At 38.1% G+C, this 22,723-nt stretch overlaps 1 protein-coding gene across 1 annotated transcript; it reads left to right on the top strand.

The window, feature by feature from the left end:
- Positions 1-588: 588 nt before the first annotated feature.
- On the top strand, positions 589-21,293 carry egf (epidermal growth factor). Its single transcript, XM_023328146.1, has 22 exons — positions 589-879; positions 2,664-2,863; positions 3,398-3,579; positions 3,783-4,004; positions 4,105-4,307; positions 4,395-4,508; positions 4,810-4,932; positions 6,423-6,542; positions 8,986-9,111; positions 9,242-9,378; positions 9,576-9,724; positions 9,890-9,994; positions 10,193-10,416; positions 12,911-13,078; positions 13,248-13,397; positions 13,478-13,630; positions 13,721-13,837; positions 14,836-15,001; positions 16,694-16,858; positions 17,813-17,915; positions 18,980-19,070; positions 19,146-21,293. Exons 1-22 carry the CDS (start codon positions 753-755, stop codon positions 19,322-19,324), a joined length of 3,324 nt encoding a protein of 1,107 aa, XP_023183914.1. The 5' UTR covers positions 589-752; the 3' UTR covers positions 19,325-21,293.
- The last annotated feature ends 1,430 nt before the right edge of the window (positions 21,294-22,723 follow it).

The raw sequence follows: 22,723 nt of genomic DNA, 5'->3' as shown, positions 1-22,723 counted from the left end.
AGCGTTCTCTAGAAATGAGTCATTCTGTCAATTCCTGCTGGGAGCCAGATGAACCTCGACAGGAGACAAGCTGACTTTTCATTCACACACCGACCCCAAACAAAGTGCTCACTGTGTTTTTAGCTTGTGTAAAATGTTAAATGCACATTTACTGTATGTTGGTTTCACACACTGAAAAACAAAACATTCATTTTGCTCTGGAGTTATGTAAGACAATTCTTAGGATTCCCACAGCCATGTAAATAAGGCTTATTTTCCCTATTTTTCCTCAAAAACATCCATCTCTGTCTAACAAGGATCAGGTCTGTGGGTGGGGAAGGAGAGTAATAAGTTGCTGGGACCTTTTTTTCAGATCAGTTTAGAGCAAATCTTGCTACAATGCTGGACTAGATGTGCAAAATCTGCCACTGGAGTGTCAGGAATTTCAAGCTTTGCTTCCAAAAGAGACAGAGTCAGAAGCCTGAAAGTGGGGAGAGAGCTGGACCCCACACACGTTTTTTTTTTCTTCTAAGTGTAAAGCTGCAGAGAGAGTGTTGCTGTTCTCCCTGCAGTCTTCTCAGAGGGGTCCTGCATCCCCCCAGCAGGACATCTGCTAGCAGGTAACGCTCTCTCTTGGTTTCAGCCTCAGACAAGGATGCCAAGAACACAGAAGAAAACTTTGCTCAAGTTTTGGGAATTCTTGTGTGCCAGTGATGACAGTGGAAATGCCTGAGTCAAAGTGAGCAGGTGCAGCAGGAACAGAACACAGGATTATGCTGGCTGCAATGATTAAAACAGCACTGGTCTTCTTTTTGGTGCAAAGCACTGGAAACTTGGTGCTCGGTGCAGCGTGTTGGGATGAACGCCTTTCAGGAGTGGGAAGAAACAGCAGCTGCAAGCGTGAGTTTATCACATAAACCTCTGATTCTGAAGGAACTGCTGGATACATTTTACCTGAAACAGCTCCAGACAAGCTCAAATTATTCTTATTTCTTTCATCATTCTTCAAAAACTAATTTAATAACTGCACAGGAAATGTGGATTTTACTTTAGAATAATGAAGTCCCTTACCTACCTAGTGAACAGAAACGCATATATTTGACAAAACAGAATAATTATTCTAGATCTAGCTGAGATATGAAACATTACCCAGATTACACAGAGTATTGTGCAAATGTGAATAAAAAAGTGTTTTTCCCCAAATTCTGATGGCAGCATATAATATTAGGAAACAGATGCTTCTACAAATAATTTGTTTACATAAAGAATAGTATAAAGATAATAGAAAGGGCTGTCACCTTCTAAAACATGATGGAAGATCCAGTAAACTTCACCAAATGTTCACTCAGACAGCCGACTGTCCTGTGGGTGGATTTCAGCCTGAGTTGTTGGCGGAGCCACATGTTTACAGATGCTGAAACCCAAATGGCCGACTTCAGCTTACCAGCGCACACTATTTATCACAAACTGTCATACAAAAATTTATGCATTTAAAATAACATTTTTATTCTAAATGCTAGTAATGATTTTGTCAAAAACAAATAATTTCTATTCAGTTTTTTTCCCTCTGAATTCTTACAGGTTTTCATCCATCAGATGATGCTACCACTACCACAGTACAAAAATTATTTAAATTATTTTACTCATCTCAAGAGTAAATGGTGGGAGTTCATTTTTATATATTTTTATGTAATATTAATTGTAAAAACTTTATATATTATGTAGAGACATAATATAGAGACTGAAAGATACTAAAAATATTTTATTAAAAGTTCAAAATATAAAATCATTTTCAACTCTAACACTTCATCAACTAAACAAGTATGAATGCATGTTTCCTATTTTGGCTGATGAACGTGTGAAATGAATAATGAAAAAAAAAAAAAAATCACCACAATATTTTTGTGAACTTAAATCCTCCTTGCTATGCTGTAAAACCTACATATCTTCAGTAAAGTATCACATCATTTCTTAGCTTAGTCAGAAATCCCTTTGTGCATCTTGTGAACTTCTGAACCAGTAATTCATCAAGATGACCCAGTGATCACTGGTCCCAGTGATCACTGGGACCAGACGTTTTGGTACGTTGTTAGTCTGGTGAAACTCATTGTTGTCATCATTCCACTGAGTTAGCAGCAGTGTCTATGGATGCACATGACACTGTTACAAAAGAAGACTTTCTGACAGCAGTTATTTAAATAAAGACTGCTTTTTGTCTGGTCTTTTTTTTTTATTGAAGTAGATCTGCAGAGTTTTGGACAGGAACTCAGCTCCCTGTTGTTATCCAAAGCAGACATAAAGTGTGACTGCCCTGCGGTTCATTAAAGGTTCAGAGGAAGAGCTGCTGGTTGCTAAGGGATGATGTTTTATCCACAAGCAGCTGAAAAGACATTTTAATAATTTGACAAGTTAACAGCAGTGTGACAGGGAGCGACTGTTAAACTGTGATGGGGTGTAGAAACGTCCTCTTTGTGGGTGAAAACATGAGGACAAGAAAGCAACGTTAGGCACTTAAGAACTATTTGCTTGCAAAAAAAGCAGTTTACTCTCATTAGATACTAAAAACACAGATATTTTCATTTAGTACGATGCTTCAACTGGATTATTTTTGTACATCTTAAGACCCTTGGAAAGAATTTTTTTTAAAAGCACCTGCAAAGATTTGTCTCTTTGTTTCCTTTAAGCCTCTCAGCCTTTCCTCCTGTTTGGTCATGGTAAATCAATCCATCGGATGAGCCTGGGTGGGAAGAACCACAGACGGCTTGCTGCTGGAACAGGAAGCTCCATCCTTCTCGACTTTCATTTCAGAGAAGAGAGGCTTTACTGGGCCGACAGGCGCACCGGCATCATCTACAAAGCATCGGTGCAAGGAGCACACAGACAGGTGATTGTGCCAAAATGCTCCAGAGTTCCTACTAATACTTAGAAATCTGGAGCGGATCCTTTGCTTTTGTGAGTGTTTAAGATTTGGTCTACAAGGCCTGAGGTTTGGCAATTTTAGAGGTTTAGTACAAGGTTTATTTCTCTATATGTTCTACATCCAGACTCAGAAATGAACAGCCATCCCCTTCAAAGTCTGGATAATTATCCCTCTGGGGTTGGAGACTTTCAATTATCACTGGAATTATTATATGCTAATATTTGACCACTTTTCTCACCAAACTTGCAGTAATGTTGCAGTCAGATTATTCCAGAAGCTTAATGTAAGCCTGCTTTATCCGTTCCAAAACCAGTTCTAATGTGTCCAGTTGGACAACTGTGACCACGTTTGAAAAATCTGGAGGTCATCCTCTTTCTTTATTAGCCTGTTCACTTTTGTAACACACCAGTGTCATGCCAGTTTGAAGATTAGTTTCCCAAATCATGTACTGTCAGAGGTTTTCGATTAAAGGTGTTTAAATTGATGTTTATTTTGCAGAAACTGTATTCATCTGACAAACACATCTCCGGGCTCACAGTGGACTGGATTGGGAACGGGATATTCTGGACGAGCAGCAGAAAGGGTCAAATCAAGAAAATGGACTTAAATGGAAAAAATGAGAGGACAATTTTAAGACATTTGTCTCAACCAAGCTTTATAAATGTTGATCCCACTCACAGGTAAATGATCCAGTTACAAAGAAATCATTATGCATTTTTTTGTTGGCACAGATTAACAGAAATAATTAATGTTTTGACTGGGGTCGGATTTCTCCTGTACGATTTGTGTGAAAAATAAAAAATAAAACTGACATAATCATGTGCATGAAGTTAGATGAAAAATATTTCAGAATATATGTGAACAAATTCCAAACTGTTTTCAGGTTTTTGTTTTGGCTGTCTGGTGGATCAGAAATCCAGCGATCTGATCTCTCAGGTCAAATGAAAATGACTGTTTTAAAGCTGGAGGAGCAACTTGAGGCTCTGTCAGTTGATCGAGGAGACAAACGGTTGTTCTGGGTTCAGCTTGGTCTCCAAGGAGAGCGAGCCGTTGCTTCCTGTGATTACAGTGGGAATTCACTGCACATCATGGACCTGCCACTTCAGTAAACAAGCCTTCTACCTGATCACTTATTCATTAAGCTGTCTTTTTAAATCTACAATGATGCTAATTTTTTATAATATCATGTTAACTTATTTTTTCAGGTCTCAGTCACTTGGAATATCTGTTTTTCTGGAGAACGTTTATTACGCTGATGCTGCAGCCGGCATTATAAGAAAAATAAACAAATACACTGGAGGACGACCGGTGGATGTTAATGATAAACCGATGGTCAAACCTCCAGTGGACATAAAGGTGGTCCATCCAATCATCCAGCCAATGGCAGATACTTCCTCACTATTTCCAGGTTCCATTTACGTAATCTTCTTTTTTAGTTTCTCCACATTTAAATAAGTAAATAAGCTTCAGTGATAAATGTCTTCTTGTCAAACAGGCTGCAATGACCAAAGTGGAAGCTGTGTGAATGTGTGTTCCCGTTTAGAGGAGCAAGGGGTTTGCCAGTGCTCTGAAGGCTTTGCTCTCAGTAACCATGGGACTCACTGTGAAGGTAACTCAATGTTCAACAACACACTCACAATGGCAGTTGTTACAGATCTTCAGTTTACATCTGATTTATCTATTCTCAAAGTCAAATGCTCATAAAACCAAAAGACTTTAATGTGTTCAACCAATGTTGAAATGCATTAAGATACCAGTTGGCTTTGTGGAAACATTGGTATGCAAGTCTTTTATAAGATTTCATTTTTATTTTGTATGTGTTGTCTTTGTGGACCATGAGTCTGTGAAAATAAAGCAATCAGTGCATAAAAAAAATTGCAGATACCCTATGACGTCTTTCTGTGGCATAGATGTGAATGAATGTGCCCACTGGAACCACGGCTGCTCTCTTGGCTGTGAAAACATCCCAGGCTCATATTTCTGCACCTGCCCCAGAGGATACACCCTCCTGCCAGACCGGAAGACATGTCGAGGTACCAAATAAACATACACATTATTTTATATTCAGTTTCATTCAGAACACAAATAAACCACTTGGCTACAGAAAATATGTATGTACATGAAAAAAGATTTGCTCACTCACATTAGCGTGCTTAGTCACACTAGATGCCCAAACTTAAAATTTGAAAGGATGACCTAAGTAATTATAAGGAACAGTCTGCTTTTGAAAAAAAAAAAAAGCAAAACATAGGTTTCATAGTGGCCTAGTCAAAGTTCAGACTTCTGAAGCTGTGATATGAGCTTAAACAGACTTTTAAAGCTTAGGAAATATCTTAATGTTAGAAAACCTTTCAATGTTGCTGAATTAAAAGAATGAGAAGAATAGACTGAAATTCCCCCGTAGTAGAATAAAAGATTCATTGCCAGTTGTTGCAAATGCTTGGTGACTGTTCATGTTTTACACAATGCTAACATGGTTTGGATAGATTTTGCCTTAATAAATGATGTTATCATTTGATATTAAAAGTAGTTTGATGATCAGAAATATGAAAGTGTGACAAAAAAGCAAACACAAAAATAATCTGCAAAAGGGGAAAGACTTTTTTACAACAATGTCATAACTGGAATGTGATGCATCCATTCACAGGTGACACACTAAAGAAAGATTAAAATGCTGGCATAGCAACCAATGCTGTCTGTGCTGCAGATGGAGCTGAGAATGAACCATGCAAAGTTTTACAAACAAGAGACTGTGTGATGGGCCAGTATTAGCAGATAAAACTGCCTGTGTGCTATATCGGTCCGACTCTACTCCTAATCTCTTCTTCCCTAATCTCGCTGCACAATAGGAGAGGTTCCCAGGCACAATGGGATTAGACGGTGAGGGGACATTTGCAATAAGGAACATATCTTGTCAGCAGCTTTGTCTGTTGAAGGTATTTAGTGGACAACCTTTGCCAAGGTCCAGTGGAGAAGAAACATGTGATCAAGCAACATGTTAGACAATAGAGATGAGAGCAGAGATTACAAGGAGGAAGCATAACAATGTAGCGTCATCATGTTGGTTTTATGCAAAATTCAAACTTTCAAAAAAATACAGGAGTTTGCCACATCCTAAATCTAACCCCCAAAAATGTCAAGAGCATTTGCCACAGAAACACTTTTCAGAAGAAGGAATTTAACTTTCCACATCAGAATCACAGCCTGCCTCAACATCTCTCACCCACTTTCACTCGTTCTCTTGTGAGCTAACATTACATCACTCTGTGTGTGTGAGCTTCTCACATTTTCTACTATTTTAATGGGATTAGACCTGATTTCATAAAGGGATTTCACCAGAGCGGGGCCTGAGGAGCTTGATGTCCATCCAGCTCATCTACCACCAGTGAGGCCCTAAAACAGGCTGGAAAGTCTTAAACATGCAACATTTCCTGCATTCATTCACATTTTAAACCTCTGCATAATTATTCCAAACCTGTTCTGATGTTAATTTAAACTGTTTATTATTAAATTGCTTTGACAGAAATAACACCATGTGGCGGCATCATAAAGTGTGGACATGGTTGCATAGCAACAGAAGATGGGGCCATGTGTGTTTGTCCTGAGGGATCTGTTCTACAGGAGGATGGACACACTTGCACCGGTACTGACAATATGACACCAATCAGGTCCAGTTAAGAAACTTTAGGTCCAGTAACTATGACAACTTACCCAGCAGGGGGTTCCCAAACAGCATCGGCTTCTGGCTGAGGACCTCCTACAGGCAATACAACAAAATAAGTTATAAATCATCAACTTTTAGAAGTTTTTTAACTTTATTTACTATTCCATAATTATTATATTCGTTTAGTATAAATGCTACCTCATCCCTTCTGATATTAGTTCCCCGTGAGTATTTAGGCTCCGCAGCAGGGCTGCTGTTGTTTCTTTGGTCGTTTTCATGTCATAAATTTTGTCCGTTTCTTGCCTGCTTCATTAGCCTGAGGAGGAAAACTGCTTGATAAATTTCACTGTGAGCCAGTCAGAAAAATGAACAATTTATTTTAACTTTTATTTTATAATAATGGTTGAAATAAAGATTAGATTAAAAAAATATAATCAAAAATTTATGATAAAACAATGTATAAGCTTCAATTTGTTTGTCTGCTTTGTTTCCCTTTTCCATCTTCCCCAATTTATGAGGCCTCTCTAGCGCCCCCTGGCAGCCATCACTTTGGAAAACATTGCTGGGTCATGGATTAGTTAGTTTTATAATAAGCTCACAGTTTTAAAAAGTGATTAGCCATAAATCAGTGAACATCATTTAAAAACACAACTTAAGATTTCAGCTTAATAAAAAAAGTCAATATTTATATTAAGCTTGGTGTTCATCAGGGTCAATTCTAAATGCTTAAGTAGGCTAAAGCAGACAGTGAAGAAATGTTGCCTCTTACCCAGAACACTTCTTCAGTTCTTAACATGGTTGGAAGTAACAGGCGTTTAACTGGTACATATACAAACAGATGGTCCAACACAGGAGAGCAAACTCATCGGGTCAAGAATCAGAAGTTCAGTTACAGCTTATAAAAAGAGAGGGCTTAGCGGGATGAGAGACATTAATGGTAAACATAAATAATCAAGACCAGAAGAAGCAGCTTCAGATTTCATCTTTCCATCGCCGAATCTGACTCGTCTTCCCAGGTGGCTTTACAACATTTCAAATCTTGTTACTAAAATAATTCTAAAGGCATCTTCAGGGAAACATCCAGATCATCAGACAACAACGACCCAAACACTGAGCTGAATAACTGGTAGGACTAGTGACTCAGTGTCCTAGTGACACATGGTCCTACTAATGTGATTGTTCTGATAACATAATACTTTCACTTCTAACCATTTTCAGAACAGAAGAAGCTTTTTGGATCGGAGGTGAAACATTTTGAAGACATAAGAAGTCCAGTTGTCTTCTATATTTCAGTGTCCTCTTTATTTCTCCTTTGTTTTACCTCTTATATTTTTCCGGTTTCTTTTAACAAGCTGATTGCTTGAATATTCAGCTTGTTAGAGTAATTCAGAAGAATGTATTGTAAAACAAAAACATTTTTTAACGTATTCCACAGGGACCTTTTGATCATTTTGCTCTTTTTAATGATTTGACTTTTTACTGAAACCAACAAGCCTCATCATAGCCGATACCACAGCTGAGCTTCAAATCTTAAAACAAGAAATGTTCACAAACCAAAAAGCTGGCCAATCTCATTTAGACAGAACAGAAACAAACTTCTGTTCTTCTTGTCTTCCTGCTGTGAGCAAATATTAATTATTCATGCTAGAAGCAGAAGTGGAGTCAGCCACTGAGTGCAGTTGCTATAAAACACGGTTTTACTATTTTGAAACAAAGTGAACATTATAAAACCAGAAGTCTCTGTGATTTCTGAAAGGTTGCAAACATCTTTAAATAAGCACTTTTCATGACTGATAAATACTGAAAGCTAAAAAAGATTAAATCAAATTTACTTCACGTTGTTAAGACTTCCTGTTATCTGCTTTATAACAGAAAGCTTTACTTTGTACCCTGAAGGATATCTTGTAGAAAATGATTTCTCCATAAATCTTTTTAAGAGCTGTGACTTTATTTTTGCACATCAAGGTTAGTAAAAATACAACGTCCACTCCAAAGAGTGTAGTTCTTAGTAGAATCTGGTAGTGTTTAATATCAGATGCATTTAGCATTCACTTGAGAAAAAAAGTTTGCAACATGAGGGTTAAAGGTGCAAATAGTTACATTCGACAAGCTTTGAGACTAGATTCAATTATTAGTTTGTTTTTAGCCGTTTATTTCAATAAATTGTGGCTGGAAGTGCAATACAAGGCTGAATTCACTTCACACAAAAAATCTGTCTTTCAATTTTTTAATAAACCTTTCACTATACCAAAAGGAATACTGGGAAAAATTATAGAAAACACAATGTCCAACAAGTTTTCTGTTGCTGTCCCTCATTGGTGAAAACTGATGCAATTATAAAGAGAATACATAAAATTATTGCAAAAAAATTGTCAGAAGCAGAGTGAAAATCTGGATCTGTGTTATTAACGCTGATCTCCAGGTTGCTCTTCAGCAGACAGAGGTGGCTGCAGTCAGCTCTGTTCCTCCATCACCCCGAGTCGCTGGCAGTGCGGATGTCTTCCTGGGTACAGGCTCCACCAAGATGGCAAACGCTGCATTGCAACTGGTGAGCCATTGCAGCAAAGCAGGCAGCAGAGTCAGAGCAGCCCATACAGAAGCTCTCTGCTTATGCATGCATATCACTGCCCACATATCTTTCTGCCATGCATCTAATTATAAAGTGTGTTATTCTTCAGGACCTCCTGCCTTTCTAATTGTGGCCAATCTGATGGATGTGAGAAGAATGAACCCAGATGGGACAGAGGAACAAACTCTAGTGAAGGAACCCAGAGGAACAATCTTAGCTCTGGACTTTGACCCCGTCCATCACCGTGTAAAACTTCATCTTTCATCCGTTTTGCTGTACATTTTGTTTTTATTCACAGCTTAGCAAACATAATGTTCTACTGCACTCTTACGAGATGTTTTGGCATGCAGTGCCATCTAGTGGTCATTTGTGACTTGCTTTGTTTAATTTCTACATCTCAATGACATTTCTTTTTTTTATCAACAATTGGGATGAATTTCAAGGTCTACTTCGCCAGCACCAGCCAGAGGACAATAGAGCGGATTGATCTGAACACTGGCTCAAGAGACGTTCTTGTCTCTGATGGTTTGGACTCTCCAGAAGGACTGGCAATCGACTGGGTTCACCACACTATGTACTGGTCTGATAGAAGGTGAGCAGTGTATGATAAAACTGTAGGAATTTTACTGAGAAAAATAAATTAATGCTGGCAAAAAGCTGGCTGTTGCTATACAGTTTAACACTGAGCCATTTTAGGAGTCAGTTTATGGAAATGGGTTTTGTAAGAATTTAAGTATCTATTGCATTTGCTCTGCAGAAAGTCAGCTGTTGACTGCAGTACATTAGATGGACTGAAGAGGAAAACTGTTGTGAAAGAAGGCCTGGAAAAGCCAAGAGGAATTGCGGTTCATCCCCAGGCGAAGTGAGTTAAACTGATTTTGTTTTTCCCAGCTATAGAAACTAAAAAACTAAACATAGACTTATAGACTTTGATTTTGACCTTTAATACAAATCTGAAAAGAAACAATCTAAAAATGCCCATTGCTAAGGTGTGAAAACTTTTCTAATATCATGAAACCTGATACCCATATTTTTCATGTTGGATCACCTACTTCTGGAGGAAGTTATTCTGGACAGACACCGGCGCTCAGCCTGTGGTAGAAAGTGCCACTCTGGAGGGAAGCAGTCGTGTGATCATTGCCAGCACCGGCCTCATGTCTCCCACTGGTCTGACCATCGACTTCACTGATGATCGACTCTTCTGGTGCGACCAGATGAGGGGCCTGATAGAAACAGCAGCTTTGGATGGTTCTGATCGACGGGTCCTAATAGAGAACCAAGTAGGTGAGGTTTGTTTGAAGCACATATGCAACAAAATTAGGCATCTGTAATGAACTGAATCAAAAACCAAAACAGAAATGTGTGTTACAGTTAAGGTTGTGGAATGGAAAATTACAATGAAACATATCAGGAAAAACCTGCAGCACCGCATCTACCACTGATGCTGAGCAAAAACAAATAAATTATATGTTGTCTTGTAAGGCAGAGTCTAAATGTATAAAGCATATTTTATCACAGAGCAACAAAAGGTGAATATACTGAGAAAAAAAAACTAAAAGAGTAGATGTAAAGATAATACAGATAAAACATACATATGAGCATAAATATCCATTCATCTTCACAGTTCATGCAGGGAGCCAGTGAGCGATAAAGCTTTAAAGATAAAACATGAGAAAAGATAGTAGCTGACCTATTTAATGCTTTGCACAAACGAATCTTCAAACAGTAATCTGCTTTTATCAGGTAACAGCGCAGAGATCTAAGCAAAGGAATCACTTCATGTGTAAACAGTCACACTGCAGCCTGATGTGACCCAAATCCGATTTTTGGCGTGCTGTTCACACTTCCAAATATGTGCGCCTTGTATGTAATCTCCAATGAGAAATGCAAACAACCTTGTGTCCCGCATGCGCAGTGCAGGGCGCACCTTACCAAGCTCCGCCCACAACCGATCCACGTGACCGCAAGTCTCACAAGCAAAGTCTCGCGGCGGTTGTTTCTATGTAAACATGACTGATTAGTGCATCATTTCTACCGGATTTTCACAATATATCAGCTACTACATGGACAGAGGAACTAACAAGTTCATGTCATCATCTGGGAGGAGGTTACTGGTTTCTCAGTCACAAACTGGTTGCAAACCTGAGGCCAGCAGGTGTCAGTCAGTTATGGTAGATGTGAACTTTGACCTCAATATGAGAAGCTACAGACTGATAGGAGGAACCAAAGAGCTCTGTAAAGGTAAAGGCAAATCTTCTGAAGTTGGGATATAATTAATTTAATTTCACATAATTATCGCGGTAGAAGCCATTTGTTTGTTAAAATTTTATGAAATGTATTTGATGTTTGTTGTGAATGACGTATACTCAAAACGAACGAGGTAATTAGTCCAACGTTTAGAAACTACAGCGGCTGTAATGAGCCACAGCAAAGGGAAACAAAGGTAAAATAACCTGAACAGGTGATCAACTCAAAACCACTCCTACCTTTTTACTCTCTCTCTCTCTTTGTAGTTTAAGCACAACTGTTACCGTGGCAACCGCCTGCGCCCCGCAAGACGAGCAAAGATTAAGTTAAAAACATAACAAGTTTCCAGGCTTGATATTTATTTATCGATTATTAATCAGCGGTTCCCTGAACACAGCGGTGGTTGATTGACTAGCTGTACTTGGAGCTAGAGCGGCTAACACGAGTAACAGTTTAGTCCACAGCCTTTTCTGCCAACCGCCATAAAAAATAAGAAGTGCTCAGTCTTTGCAAAAGTCATCTGGATGATAATGATGGAGCGAATCTTACCATTTTAAAGTTGTTGTCCGATAGAAGTCAGCACATTAACAACTTCATCTTCATTACAGTCCGCCATGGAGGTTGTTTTTCTTCCCGCTTGCGCGTATCAGTGACGTTTGTCGAGTAACAATGACGTCAAAGTCGGATGAGCACGACTTGGCCATACAGATTGATGTCCCGTTTGAAAAGATCAGATATGTTTCGGATTTAGGACCACATATCCAAGTTGGTCGCATTTGGGGAAAAAAATCCGATCTGTGTTGTTCAGACTGTCCTGAAAAGATCAGAGACAGCCAGGTCACATTAAGGGGGGGAAATCGGTTTGGGCCTCTTCAGACTGCAGTGTGCAGCCTACAGACTGAAGGCTCCCAGGGTGACTGCAACAGTGAGCTAATAAACCTGATGAGCAACAGGTGTGGCAGCTGAAGGCACTGAGAGCAGAGGGTGAACATTGGGCCACTGCCTCCACCTAGAGGAGAGTATCAGAATTATTTTGTCAGAAGATATTTATTTTTTATTTTTATTTTTATTTATTTTTTTCTTGAATGGTCCATGATAAAAATGTTACTTTATAATATGGTTTGTCAAAATTTAGGTCAAAGTTGAACATTATTCCTAAGTTCCATGCCTTGCTTTTGCTTTTTCAAAATAGCGACCTGAGACTGGTGTCAATTTTGTGTCTGTGAGGGTTTCCACTTAAGCTGAGTTTTTTTATTTAATTTTTTAGTTGTAAGAAATTGTTTGTTGAGTTCACAAACCAGTTTTGTTCAATCTTCATCTGCTTCTCCTTGCACATACCAGGAGAAGCAGATCTGAGCCTAGAGGGCCCTTTATGTACAACCTTGAGTTTGATCAAATTAAAAGTATTCAGCTATAGATTTGTCTTTCCATTATTACATAGTAAAATGTGTAAAAAATGCTTATTTACCATTTTCATTCCTTGTGCACTTAACCTGGAACTCTTTATGCTCTTGTCTTCTGTTTGTCCTAGGACGTCCCTTTGACCTCGCAGTATTTGAGGACAGGCTGTGGATATCTGAGTGGGAGCACCAACAGATAAGGAGCGTCCACAAGCGCACAGGGCAGAAGCTGCAGCGTATCCGTGGCAACTTGGTTCAGCCAGGATCAGTGGTGGTGGTGCATCCCCTCGCTAAGCCAGGTAGACAAAATAAACAATAGTAAATACAGTCTCATGTCAGTTAATATGTCATTAGGCCACTAGAGCACCTGAAATGTAAATTTTGGGTATTGAACGCCACATGAAAATCAGATTCTGTGTCTTAGTGAACCATGAAAACAAAGTTAATGTGTTTACAACTTCTCCTCAGGAGGAAATGCTTGTCTTCACCTGAATGGAGGTTGTGCTCAGAAGTGTGAAAGCAACCAGGGACTTTCACATTGCTCCTGTTTGCCTCACTTCACCCTGTCAGCTGATGGAAAAAGCTGTTTGTCTGTCAGTTCTTCAAATGTTACTGCAGGTAAAGTAGTTGAATTTATACTCAGATACATTTGTGACCATCTAGTTTAAACTAAATGTTTGTTTCCCATTATTATACAGAATCTGGCGATGAAACCTCCAACTTAACATCTCTGAGAAACAAAACATTACATGAGGAGAGCATCATCCCACTGGTGGGTGATAATAGGAAGGCTGGTTTCATCTCAGATGGAGGGACTGAACCAGCTCTGTTCACAGAAAAGATGATTGCAGGTAATGGTGCCCCTTTAGCACCATTTCTTTTATTCTTATACTCCAGTAACCTTTTCAGCATCATTTTGTCACTCTGTGTTCCTCTGTCAGACCAGAATGACTGTTACTCGCTCCACTGTGCTGTGAGTGCCAGGTGTGTGCTGGAGGCTGGGAACCCTCTCTGTTTGTGTCAGGAAGGCTTTACAGGTGATGGACAGACATGTCTGGGTAAGGTTTCCCTTTATGCTGAAATTACAATTCTAAATAGAAATCTGACAAAACTAGCAGTTATTTATGCGTTTACATTTGATCTACCTCGGGTTGTACCAGCTCGACCTGAAACTGTCTGATAGAACTGGCAACAAGTGATCAAGCTGCTATCAGATGAGACACATAGTGTGCTCTACTTCGGAAACAGATTGCTTTGACAGATTTGGAAACAAACAAACAAAAAACATTACGGGGAACAATGAAGAAAAGTAATGAAGAGTTATAATATAGATTAAAATGAATTACATTCTAGTAATTATTAATCAAAAGCAACAATAAACAAGTTAGTTTACAGCCTTGATATAAAGGAACTCAGTGTTACAACAGTTTTGCAGTTTTCTGGAAGTTTGTTTCATATTTCTGGTGCATAGAAGCTGAAAGCTGCTTTTCCATGTTTGGTTTTGGTTCTGGGGATGAATAGCAGAGCAGAAGCAGAAGACCTGAGTGGTCTGGAAGATGCTGCCGATTTAACAGTATTTGTTAAATCACTGACAAATACTGTTGTTAGTGATTCATAAACTAGCAGTATTTTAAAGTCTATTCTCTGAGCTACAGGGAGCCAGTGAACTGATGGGTCAGTACGGCAGCAGCGTTCTGGATCAGCAGCAGCTGAAGGACTGAATTTTTTAGGCAGACCTGTGAAGACACTGTTGCAGTAATCAATGCGACTAAAGATAAACGCATGGATGAGTTTCTCTAGATCTTGCTGAGATGTTAGTCCTCTGTTCCTCTGGTGACAGAAGGCCAACTTTGTAGCTGTCTTAATGTGGCTCTGAAGGTTCAGGTCAGAGTCCCTCACTACACCAGCTTCTAGCTGTAATAACTGAAGCTTTCTGCTGACTCGTTCCTCTTCAGGTCCAAAGATAACAGCTTCAGTTTTGTTTCTGTTCAGTTGGAGAAAGTTATGCACTTGTACACACTGAGCTAACTAAAATAACTAAAATAACATCCTTTAGCACTGGAGAGCACTTCTCCGAAGGTAACATCTCAAACCCCCATGGATGTGACCACCCGGCACCACAACAGCAACGCAGCAGAGAAGTGCCCCCCCAGCCATGACGCCTACTGTTTGTACCACGGAGTCTGTGTCTACTTTCCTGAGCTAAAGATCTATGCCTGCAAGTAAATACATCTCTTCATGTCAGATCTCTCCATTTAATCCACAGGCTTAAACTCTGAATTTACTGAAAACTCCATGTTGTGCGCCATAGAACTTGCTGCATGTTAAACTATTAGGCAGAGAATATTTGGTTGAGGATGGTAATTGTGACATGAGCTGCTGTTTCAAACAACAAGCACCAGGGGTCACTGTTGTTCCACCATCAAGAACTATAACACCTGATTGTTAAAGTTAGACAAGAGTTGTATCTGTCCTTATTAGCAAAGAGAATCTGACACATTTTAAACATAATTAATCATAATAAATAATAAATCTTAAAAGTCATCCCTGGGTGACAGAGCATCGCTCGACTCAGACAGGAGGGCAGAAATACTGACTCATTCCTGGGCTTCACCAGCATCCTGAACACTGAGCACCAGAGTTAAAAACATCACAGCGATATGAATGTTCCCACAAAAAGTTTTTTAACAGCATGAAATCTCCTATGACAAGCTGGATATTATAGGTGGGCTTGGGAGATTCATATGGAGATTTAAAAGTGTAGCTTCAAATAGGAAAAGTGGCATTTTTTTAATATATATGTTGAAGTTAAGGAATAACGTTGCAAAGTTGCATAAAGATTTTACGGCAATAATTTGGGTTATTTAGCCTGTCATAAGTGGAAAAAATGAATGTTATTCATTCATTTATAGATTTCATAGATTCAAATAAAAATTTTAAAAATAGAGCATATAATTCTAACTGCTGATAAGACTGAAAAACAGTTCAGTCACTTTTGCTGTAGATCCATTCTAAGTATTTGTTTTGTTACTAAACGTATCTGTCAAGCTGACATGTTGTACATATCAAGAAGAAAAGGAACGATAACCAAAGAGGTAACATTAGCATCAATTAAAGCAATTCAGCTTCACCAGCAGGAGTTTTTATAGAGGTTTGTAAGACCCAGCTTTTATTTTGATAGTCAACTTCTGTTCATTGACAAGAACATTTGCATATTACCTAATGTTTTTGTTTAAATATTTAATTTGTTAGGAGTTAAATATTTAGCTTGCTAACTAAACATTTAGTTGGAAACTTTGATATTTATGTAATTTATTACATTTATACTATGGTTTTTATTACCACGGTAAAACATGGAAGTCAGAATCAAAGGGAAGATGAACAGAGCTAAAAACCTGGAAGAAAAACCTGTTAGAGGTTGCAGAACGCTGGAGCTTCACCTTCCAGCAGGAAATAACCCTACACACACACACACCTACACACCCACACCCACACACCCACACACACAGAGAGACTTCAAAGCTGGACTTGCATTTGTGAGAACAAAAACATGTGGGTTAAATCAAAGAGAATAAAATAAAAAGCTTGTCACACTTTCCAGAATGTTAGCTGTAAAAAATGTGTTTAATATTTAATATAGAATATTTTTTCCCCTCTTCAAATTTACATCTGTGATTGTTTGAGGTGTGTCTATCAGAAGGCTACATTTGTTTATTCTTTCCTTGCATATGAAGAACTTCCTGGTTTGCTCAAATATTGTTTGTGAAGCAGCTGCATGTCTCTTGTAAAATGTTTCTGAGTATTTCATCTAAAGATTAACTTTAGTTTAAACCTTTTCCTCTTGCTTGAATCTCACATTGAATTTTCTTGAATTGGAAAAAAAAAATCCTTATTTGTCTGTCTTCATTGTGCAGCTGTATCCGAGGCTACTTAGGGGAAAGATGTCAGTTCAGTGACCTGGAATGGCTGGAGCTCCAACAGGCTGAGAAGGAGAAGGAGAGAAATCTGGTCATTGGAGGTTGCATGATGGCGCTCATTTTCATCATTTCCATCACAGCCTGTATCACCTACTGTTTCCGGTGAGTTTCAACTGACAGCTGGCAGTAGTGAAGGCTAGATGTAGGGTGATGCTTTAAAAGTTGAACAAGGCCGTTGGAAACAGACCTAGAATCTTGTAAGTTTGTTTTCAGGGTAGCAGATCCTTCCTCCTCTGTTTAATACAAACACTTGAGGCTCGTCATGGTGTGACTTTGTAAAGCTGCTGCTAAGTCAGGCTGTTAACCACCACGGCCGTTAAAACAACCCGAAACATGTTCAGTTGTGTAAAGAATGATCTGCCATTCTTTACAGTGCTTCAAACACAATGTAGTGTGAGCCATGTAATGGCCTCTGTCAGACAGCAGGGGGCGTCGGGAAGCAAATCAAATGGTGAACAACTAACATGCAATCCTGCTTGTCTGAGTAAAGCCCATCTCTTCTGCTTTGTTTCCACCTGAGATGTTTTTAAGTAGCTGATTTGTTTTATTGTCGTTTTTCTGCTGGCTCTCTCCCTTATTTTGCTTCACAAAGCACCACGCTACCCAACCCCACGTCCTACAACATCCCAGTATTTACACTCCTGCTTCCCCAGTGGAAATGGCACGCTTTCAATTACATGGTTGGTTTAGCTTGTTCTACAGCAATTACACACAAAAATAGGTCATTCCTCGGCTACTAAATGGAGTCGGCGAGGTATGACCCCCGTGGAAACGCTACATGGTCGCCAATAGCGCTGCCTCAAATTGCCTTCTGCACTTGACTGAAAGCTTACTTGTGAAGTCTGTGAGCTTGCTGGATTTGTTTCACCTGCAGCCACAAACAGTGAAGAAAGATCAGGTTTTAGAAGCAAGAAAATCAAAGTGAGTGAAGTGATGATAATCATCTCTGGCTAATTCCTAAAATCAAATGTTGTCATATATTATAGGTAATTGTAACTTATAGTATAAGCTTCTGGGAAAACATTTGGTGGTTTTAATTTATCTTTTATTCTGAAGATCTAGGAGACTCGACCTCAAACAGACCTCAGAGGATAATGTGAGTGAGATCAGCGTGACTGATGAGAGCATGTCTGAGACGACCACCACCAGCGTTCCTCGTGTAAGAGCACTATCAATTGTTTTATTCTCACATGGTCACATTTTTACTTACAAATTTAAATTTGTATCTATTTAGTATTATATATTTGAATAAACGTCCCTCATACTTGCAGAAAATATAACTTCTTACAGCCTTCAACAAGGCTCTGGAATAATTCAAAATAGACATTTAACTACTTTTATTTTCAGAACAAGTAGTTTATGGAAATTGTTTGGTATCCTGACATGATACCTAACATTAAAACATAGTCCATTATCTGCTTAATGTTAGCCTCCTTTGTCCAAACCAGTTTGGGTGTGTTTGAAATCATGGTGCTGTTGGAAGATTAACAAGTTATGAGGAACATAAACCTCAGAGCCCATACCAACTGTCAGGCATGGTGGTGATGGGATCATGCTGAGGGTCTGTATTACAGGTAGCTGTTCTGGCACAAAGTGGAAGAAACTACAAATGAGAAGGATTTCATCCAGATTCTCTAATTTCACCTCAAGTCAACAACTAGATGGTAAAACTTTGACTTACCTTTTGGTTTCAACAGGACAATACTCCCAAGCACACCAGAACTGGTTCTGAATTGGATAAAACAGGCTAATATTCAGGATCTAGAAAGAATTCAATCTTGATACAACTGAAAATGTGTAGACTGAGCATGAAGGTTTGGAAATCAGCTGATTAAAATTGTCTCTGCTTAGAATCTCAGAACAAGATTCTAAGTATGCTAGAATCTTATTGGCTACTAAAGCTTTTTATGCAGCTTACTAATATGTATAATGTATGTATATATTTGAGCTTGTATGTACTATTTTTAACCTGGATTCAAACATTTTGCTTAAATCTAAACTTATGTATCAAATTTATATTCATGGAAACAGAATAGAAAACATGGATCATTAAAAATCCTTATGAATCATGAATATGTAAACTTCTGCCCACATTAAACTGGATGCCAGAGATGTCTATTCAGCCATAAATCCAGTTCTATTCATTAACTTATTACCACCATAAGCAAATATTGAAAAAATGTCAAGTAAAAGCTTAAACATGTCTACTATATGCATCCACAGTTCTATATGGTAACAGAAAATGGTGTCAACAAGAAGGCCATCCATCCAGATCCAAGGAGAGCTGCCTGCTCACCATGTGCTACAGAAACAGGTGCCAGAAAAATCCTTCAGCACGTTTTCTTTCACACTTTTCAAACCACCTGTAATGATACAAATATGTTTTCAGCCATCAAACCTATGTCTGAACAGCCGGCATCAATCTTCAAACATGACAAAGAATATGGGAATTTAAAGCTTCCAGATGCCACCACAGAGACCGCCCAGCCTGCTGCCCATCGCTTGAGTCCTTCACCATCAAACTCAAACACAGACAATTCTTCATCTGTCAAACCAGAAACACAATAATACTCCCAGGCCACAGTCCCCTCCGTCCTAGCTCAAAGGACCCAAAGCAAAGCTGGACCGCTCTGTAACATGTTTCTGTATATGCAAAACTGTATTTAATTAACTGCTACCATGATAAAAACCAGAGCTCTCATAAAAAGTAAAACTAAGAGTACCAATGTTGGTATTATTCCAATGCTTTGCACATTGGAGGAAAAACTAACCCTAACCTTAGGGTTAAACTTAGTCTAATCATGGTACACACCAGTCAGACTTCCTGGTCTGGTTTGTATACAATGGAAAATCACAAAAAACTAAGAAATGACCATTGAAGAGAGAATTCAAGAAGTTTTTGTTTAGCTCATTTAACAAAAGAAGCAGCTGAGACAGATACACAACATTTAGTTGCCATGGATACCGGTTTGCTGAAATACATCTGTTACGTGGGACTAACGAGGAAACGAATGAGATTTTATCAAACATCTTTCGACTTTAATGCATTTCCCTTCTGAATACTGCATGTGTTTTGGAATCAAGGGTGTGTAATTCAGTGTCATGGTGAACCAAGATGGCATAGTTTCTGTTGCCATGACGCCAAGATCTTAGTTTAAAAGATCTACTGAACATCTGGGCATTGCTTTTCAGTGCTTGGTGGGTGCATCCAAATGGTCAGATAATTACTAACCTAATTTATTAGTCTCTAGGTCATGCTACCAGGTTCACTTTCAGTTTCAAGCATAGAGCATACAGAGGAGACTAAAGTGTCCAGAACGCATCACTTATACATTAGTAATGCATTACTGGGTCACTGATGTGATATCTGAGTCTGAGCTGAATCATTTTCCTAGAAAAGGCAGATACGTTCTAGTTTGGGATATTACATGCAAAATTCTTAGTGTAAAATAATTATGGAAAACCTTATTGACAGTAATATACTTTATGCTTCACAACTGCCTACATCTTTAAACTGGGAATAAATCAATCATGTGGGAATAATGACAATTTTTTTTATTTTATAGGTCATTTTCTAATTTTTGCCATTTCAGATCATGACAGATGTGCTACATGTATAATTTCCATTCAAAAGTAGAAGTATGAAGGTATACTCTATGAAGTCTATTATTCCATCAGAACCAGGAAGACGGGATTTTATCCTGATTAAATCTCCATTCCATGTGGTTTGTTATCAGTTCACACAACAAATATGATCTTTTTTGAATGTCTGGCATAGATTTATGTGGTTATGTTAAACTTCAGATTTCCTCAAGTCAGTAACTTGACTCTTGTTAGCTTAATGTTCATTAGCATTTGCAAAACAAGAATAACATAGTTTGGTTTTGTCCAATTTTTTTCTTATTTTTCGATATTAAATTATCGAAATTATATTAAAAGTTAGAAAATTACAAAATAAAAATGATCACTAACACAAATGGCTTCGTTGCTGAGTAAAGTTTAAGATCTGAGAGGTTTCTCTTTTGAACACTTTTCATTCAGACCCTGGTGGTTAAAAAATTGGCTGAACTTCTTACAATTAAATCCTAAAAATACAAAATCTGTTTACTATTTGAATTCACTTAAAATGGTTTCACCATTTTGTTTAACTTTAAACAAGTTAAAGTCAACGCAGCCAGCTATCTACGACTGAGGCACTTGTAGGACTTTGCCACAATTAACAATTATGCCTGTATATAACTAAATACAAATAACATTAAATCTATTAGGGAATTATAAGGTTTATTTTTATAAATGCCTCGATGGACGGTCAGTTCTACTGAGATTTATGTTTTGAAAACTTCAGATTTTTCAACAGTTTGGTTAGAAAAAAGAAGCTTGTTGCTTCTTGTTTCCATCCAACTAGAATATTAAAACTTTTTAACAAAAAGAGGTCAAATAAATGTAAAATGATCAATTGTATGTACATTGTGCTCAATGACTACTGAATGTTTTACTTTAGACATCAATAAACTCCATATTTCTATTTTATCAATAAATTGACTGATGACAAAAAAAAATCATGCCTGATGAAACTAAAACTCTACTAATTTTTTTCTTTGTGTAAAGGACACAATTTTAATAATCTTTTTTTAATAACTGAAAGATTATTTTGAGCATTTATGAACCATTTTTGGTTTGCTACACTCCATCACTCTCTTCTTAAAGCTCAGCTGTGCTCCATCGATGATACTTTTCTATCTCCCAGCAAATCTCCTGCTCTACTGGTGCTGGTACCACTAGTGCCACCCTTCACCGCCACTCCACCTTTCCATTTCTACCTCTATCTCTCTGACTCTTTCTCAAGGTTGACTGGGAATCGTTAACAGAAGGAACCACAGCCTCTTTGTTTCGGGGCGATGGCAGCAAACAAAGCACTTTAACTCAAAAACCATCAGTGGCCACATTGATATTGATTTTTGTGGCAAGACACACTTATCTATATATTGGGCTCCATTAGTGCTAACAGATAGGTTAGGGCACCAATCCAAACAGAAGCAGATCAGCTGGCTCGTTTATGAATCGAGCCTAGAGTCAATTTATCTTGTATTACTGCTCAATTGGGGCAACAGGGGGCAATAGAGTCACTGACACTATAAGTAAAGGGGCTCTCCAGGGGCCTCAGTTTTCTCCATTTTAAATGCACCACAGTGTAAATATGATTAAAAAGAAGGATTGTTGCATTCTGCAGTAAAGATATGAACTGTTAGTGAGACAGTTTTCAGAAGCTGTGAGAAGTTTACATCCAGACTTCGTGGATGTTCATTTCATATGAATTTGAGGCTTTTAAAAACTAATTTCAAAAGTTGTTTTTTTTTTTTTTTATAATAAAATGATTTTTTAAATTAGATTTTTTAAAATTTGTTTGACAGGGACAAATTAACATTCCTGTAAATGTACCAGAATTAGCCATTTGAATATTTTTTATCTGTTGTCTCTGGACAAATGGAGTGCCACTAAAAACAAAGTTAAAATGACTTAACTCTGCAAAATAAGAAAATAAATACAATCAATACAAAACAAAATTATAATACAAATACTATAAAAAGTACATTCTGATATTAAAACTAATTTAATCTATCTAGCTGGAAAAACACAAGTTGTCACATAATGGGACTAGGGAAAGATACTTATTATTGAAAATGTTGACAGATCTGATGCGTTATGTAGTAAAAGCTCTTTTTGAGTAAGAACTTGCTCCACAAGTTTAAATTTGTCCCATATTTACTTTACACAGACTGAAAATGATACAACAGGAATACCATCCCAAACACAGGAAACCTGGTTTGGGGATTTATAAAGAGCAAACTGACACCAAACTTCAGCTCTGTTAAAAATGTTTCTTTTTTAGAAACCAACCAGTTTAGTAGCTCTACTAATGACTAATCACATATCAAAGATTATGTTCATGGCTACAAAAAGAGTGGG

The sequence above is a fragment of the Xiphophorus maculatus genome, chromosome 23 (assembly GCF_002775205.1).
Source record: "Xiphophorus maculatus strain JP 163 A chromosome 23, X_maculatus-5.0-male, whole genome shotgun sequence".
Taxonomy (NCBI): Eukaryota; Metazoa; Chordata; class Actinopteri; order Cyprinodontiformes; family Poeciliidae; genus Xiphophorus; species Xiphophorus maculatus.
Note: the sequence above shows the minus strand (reverse complement) of the source record. Positions and strands in the feature narration are given on the sequence as shown.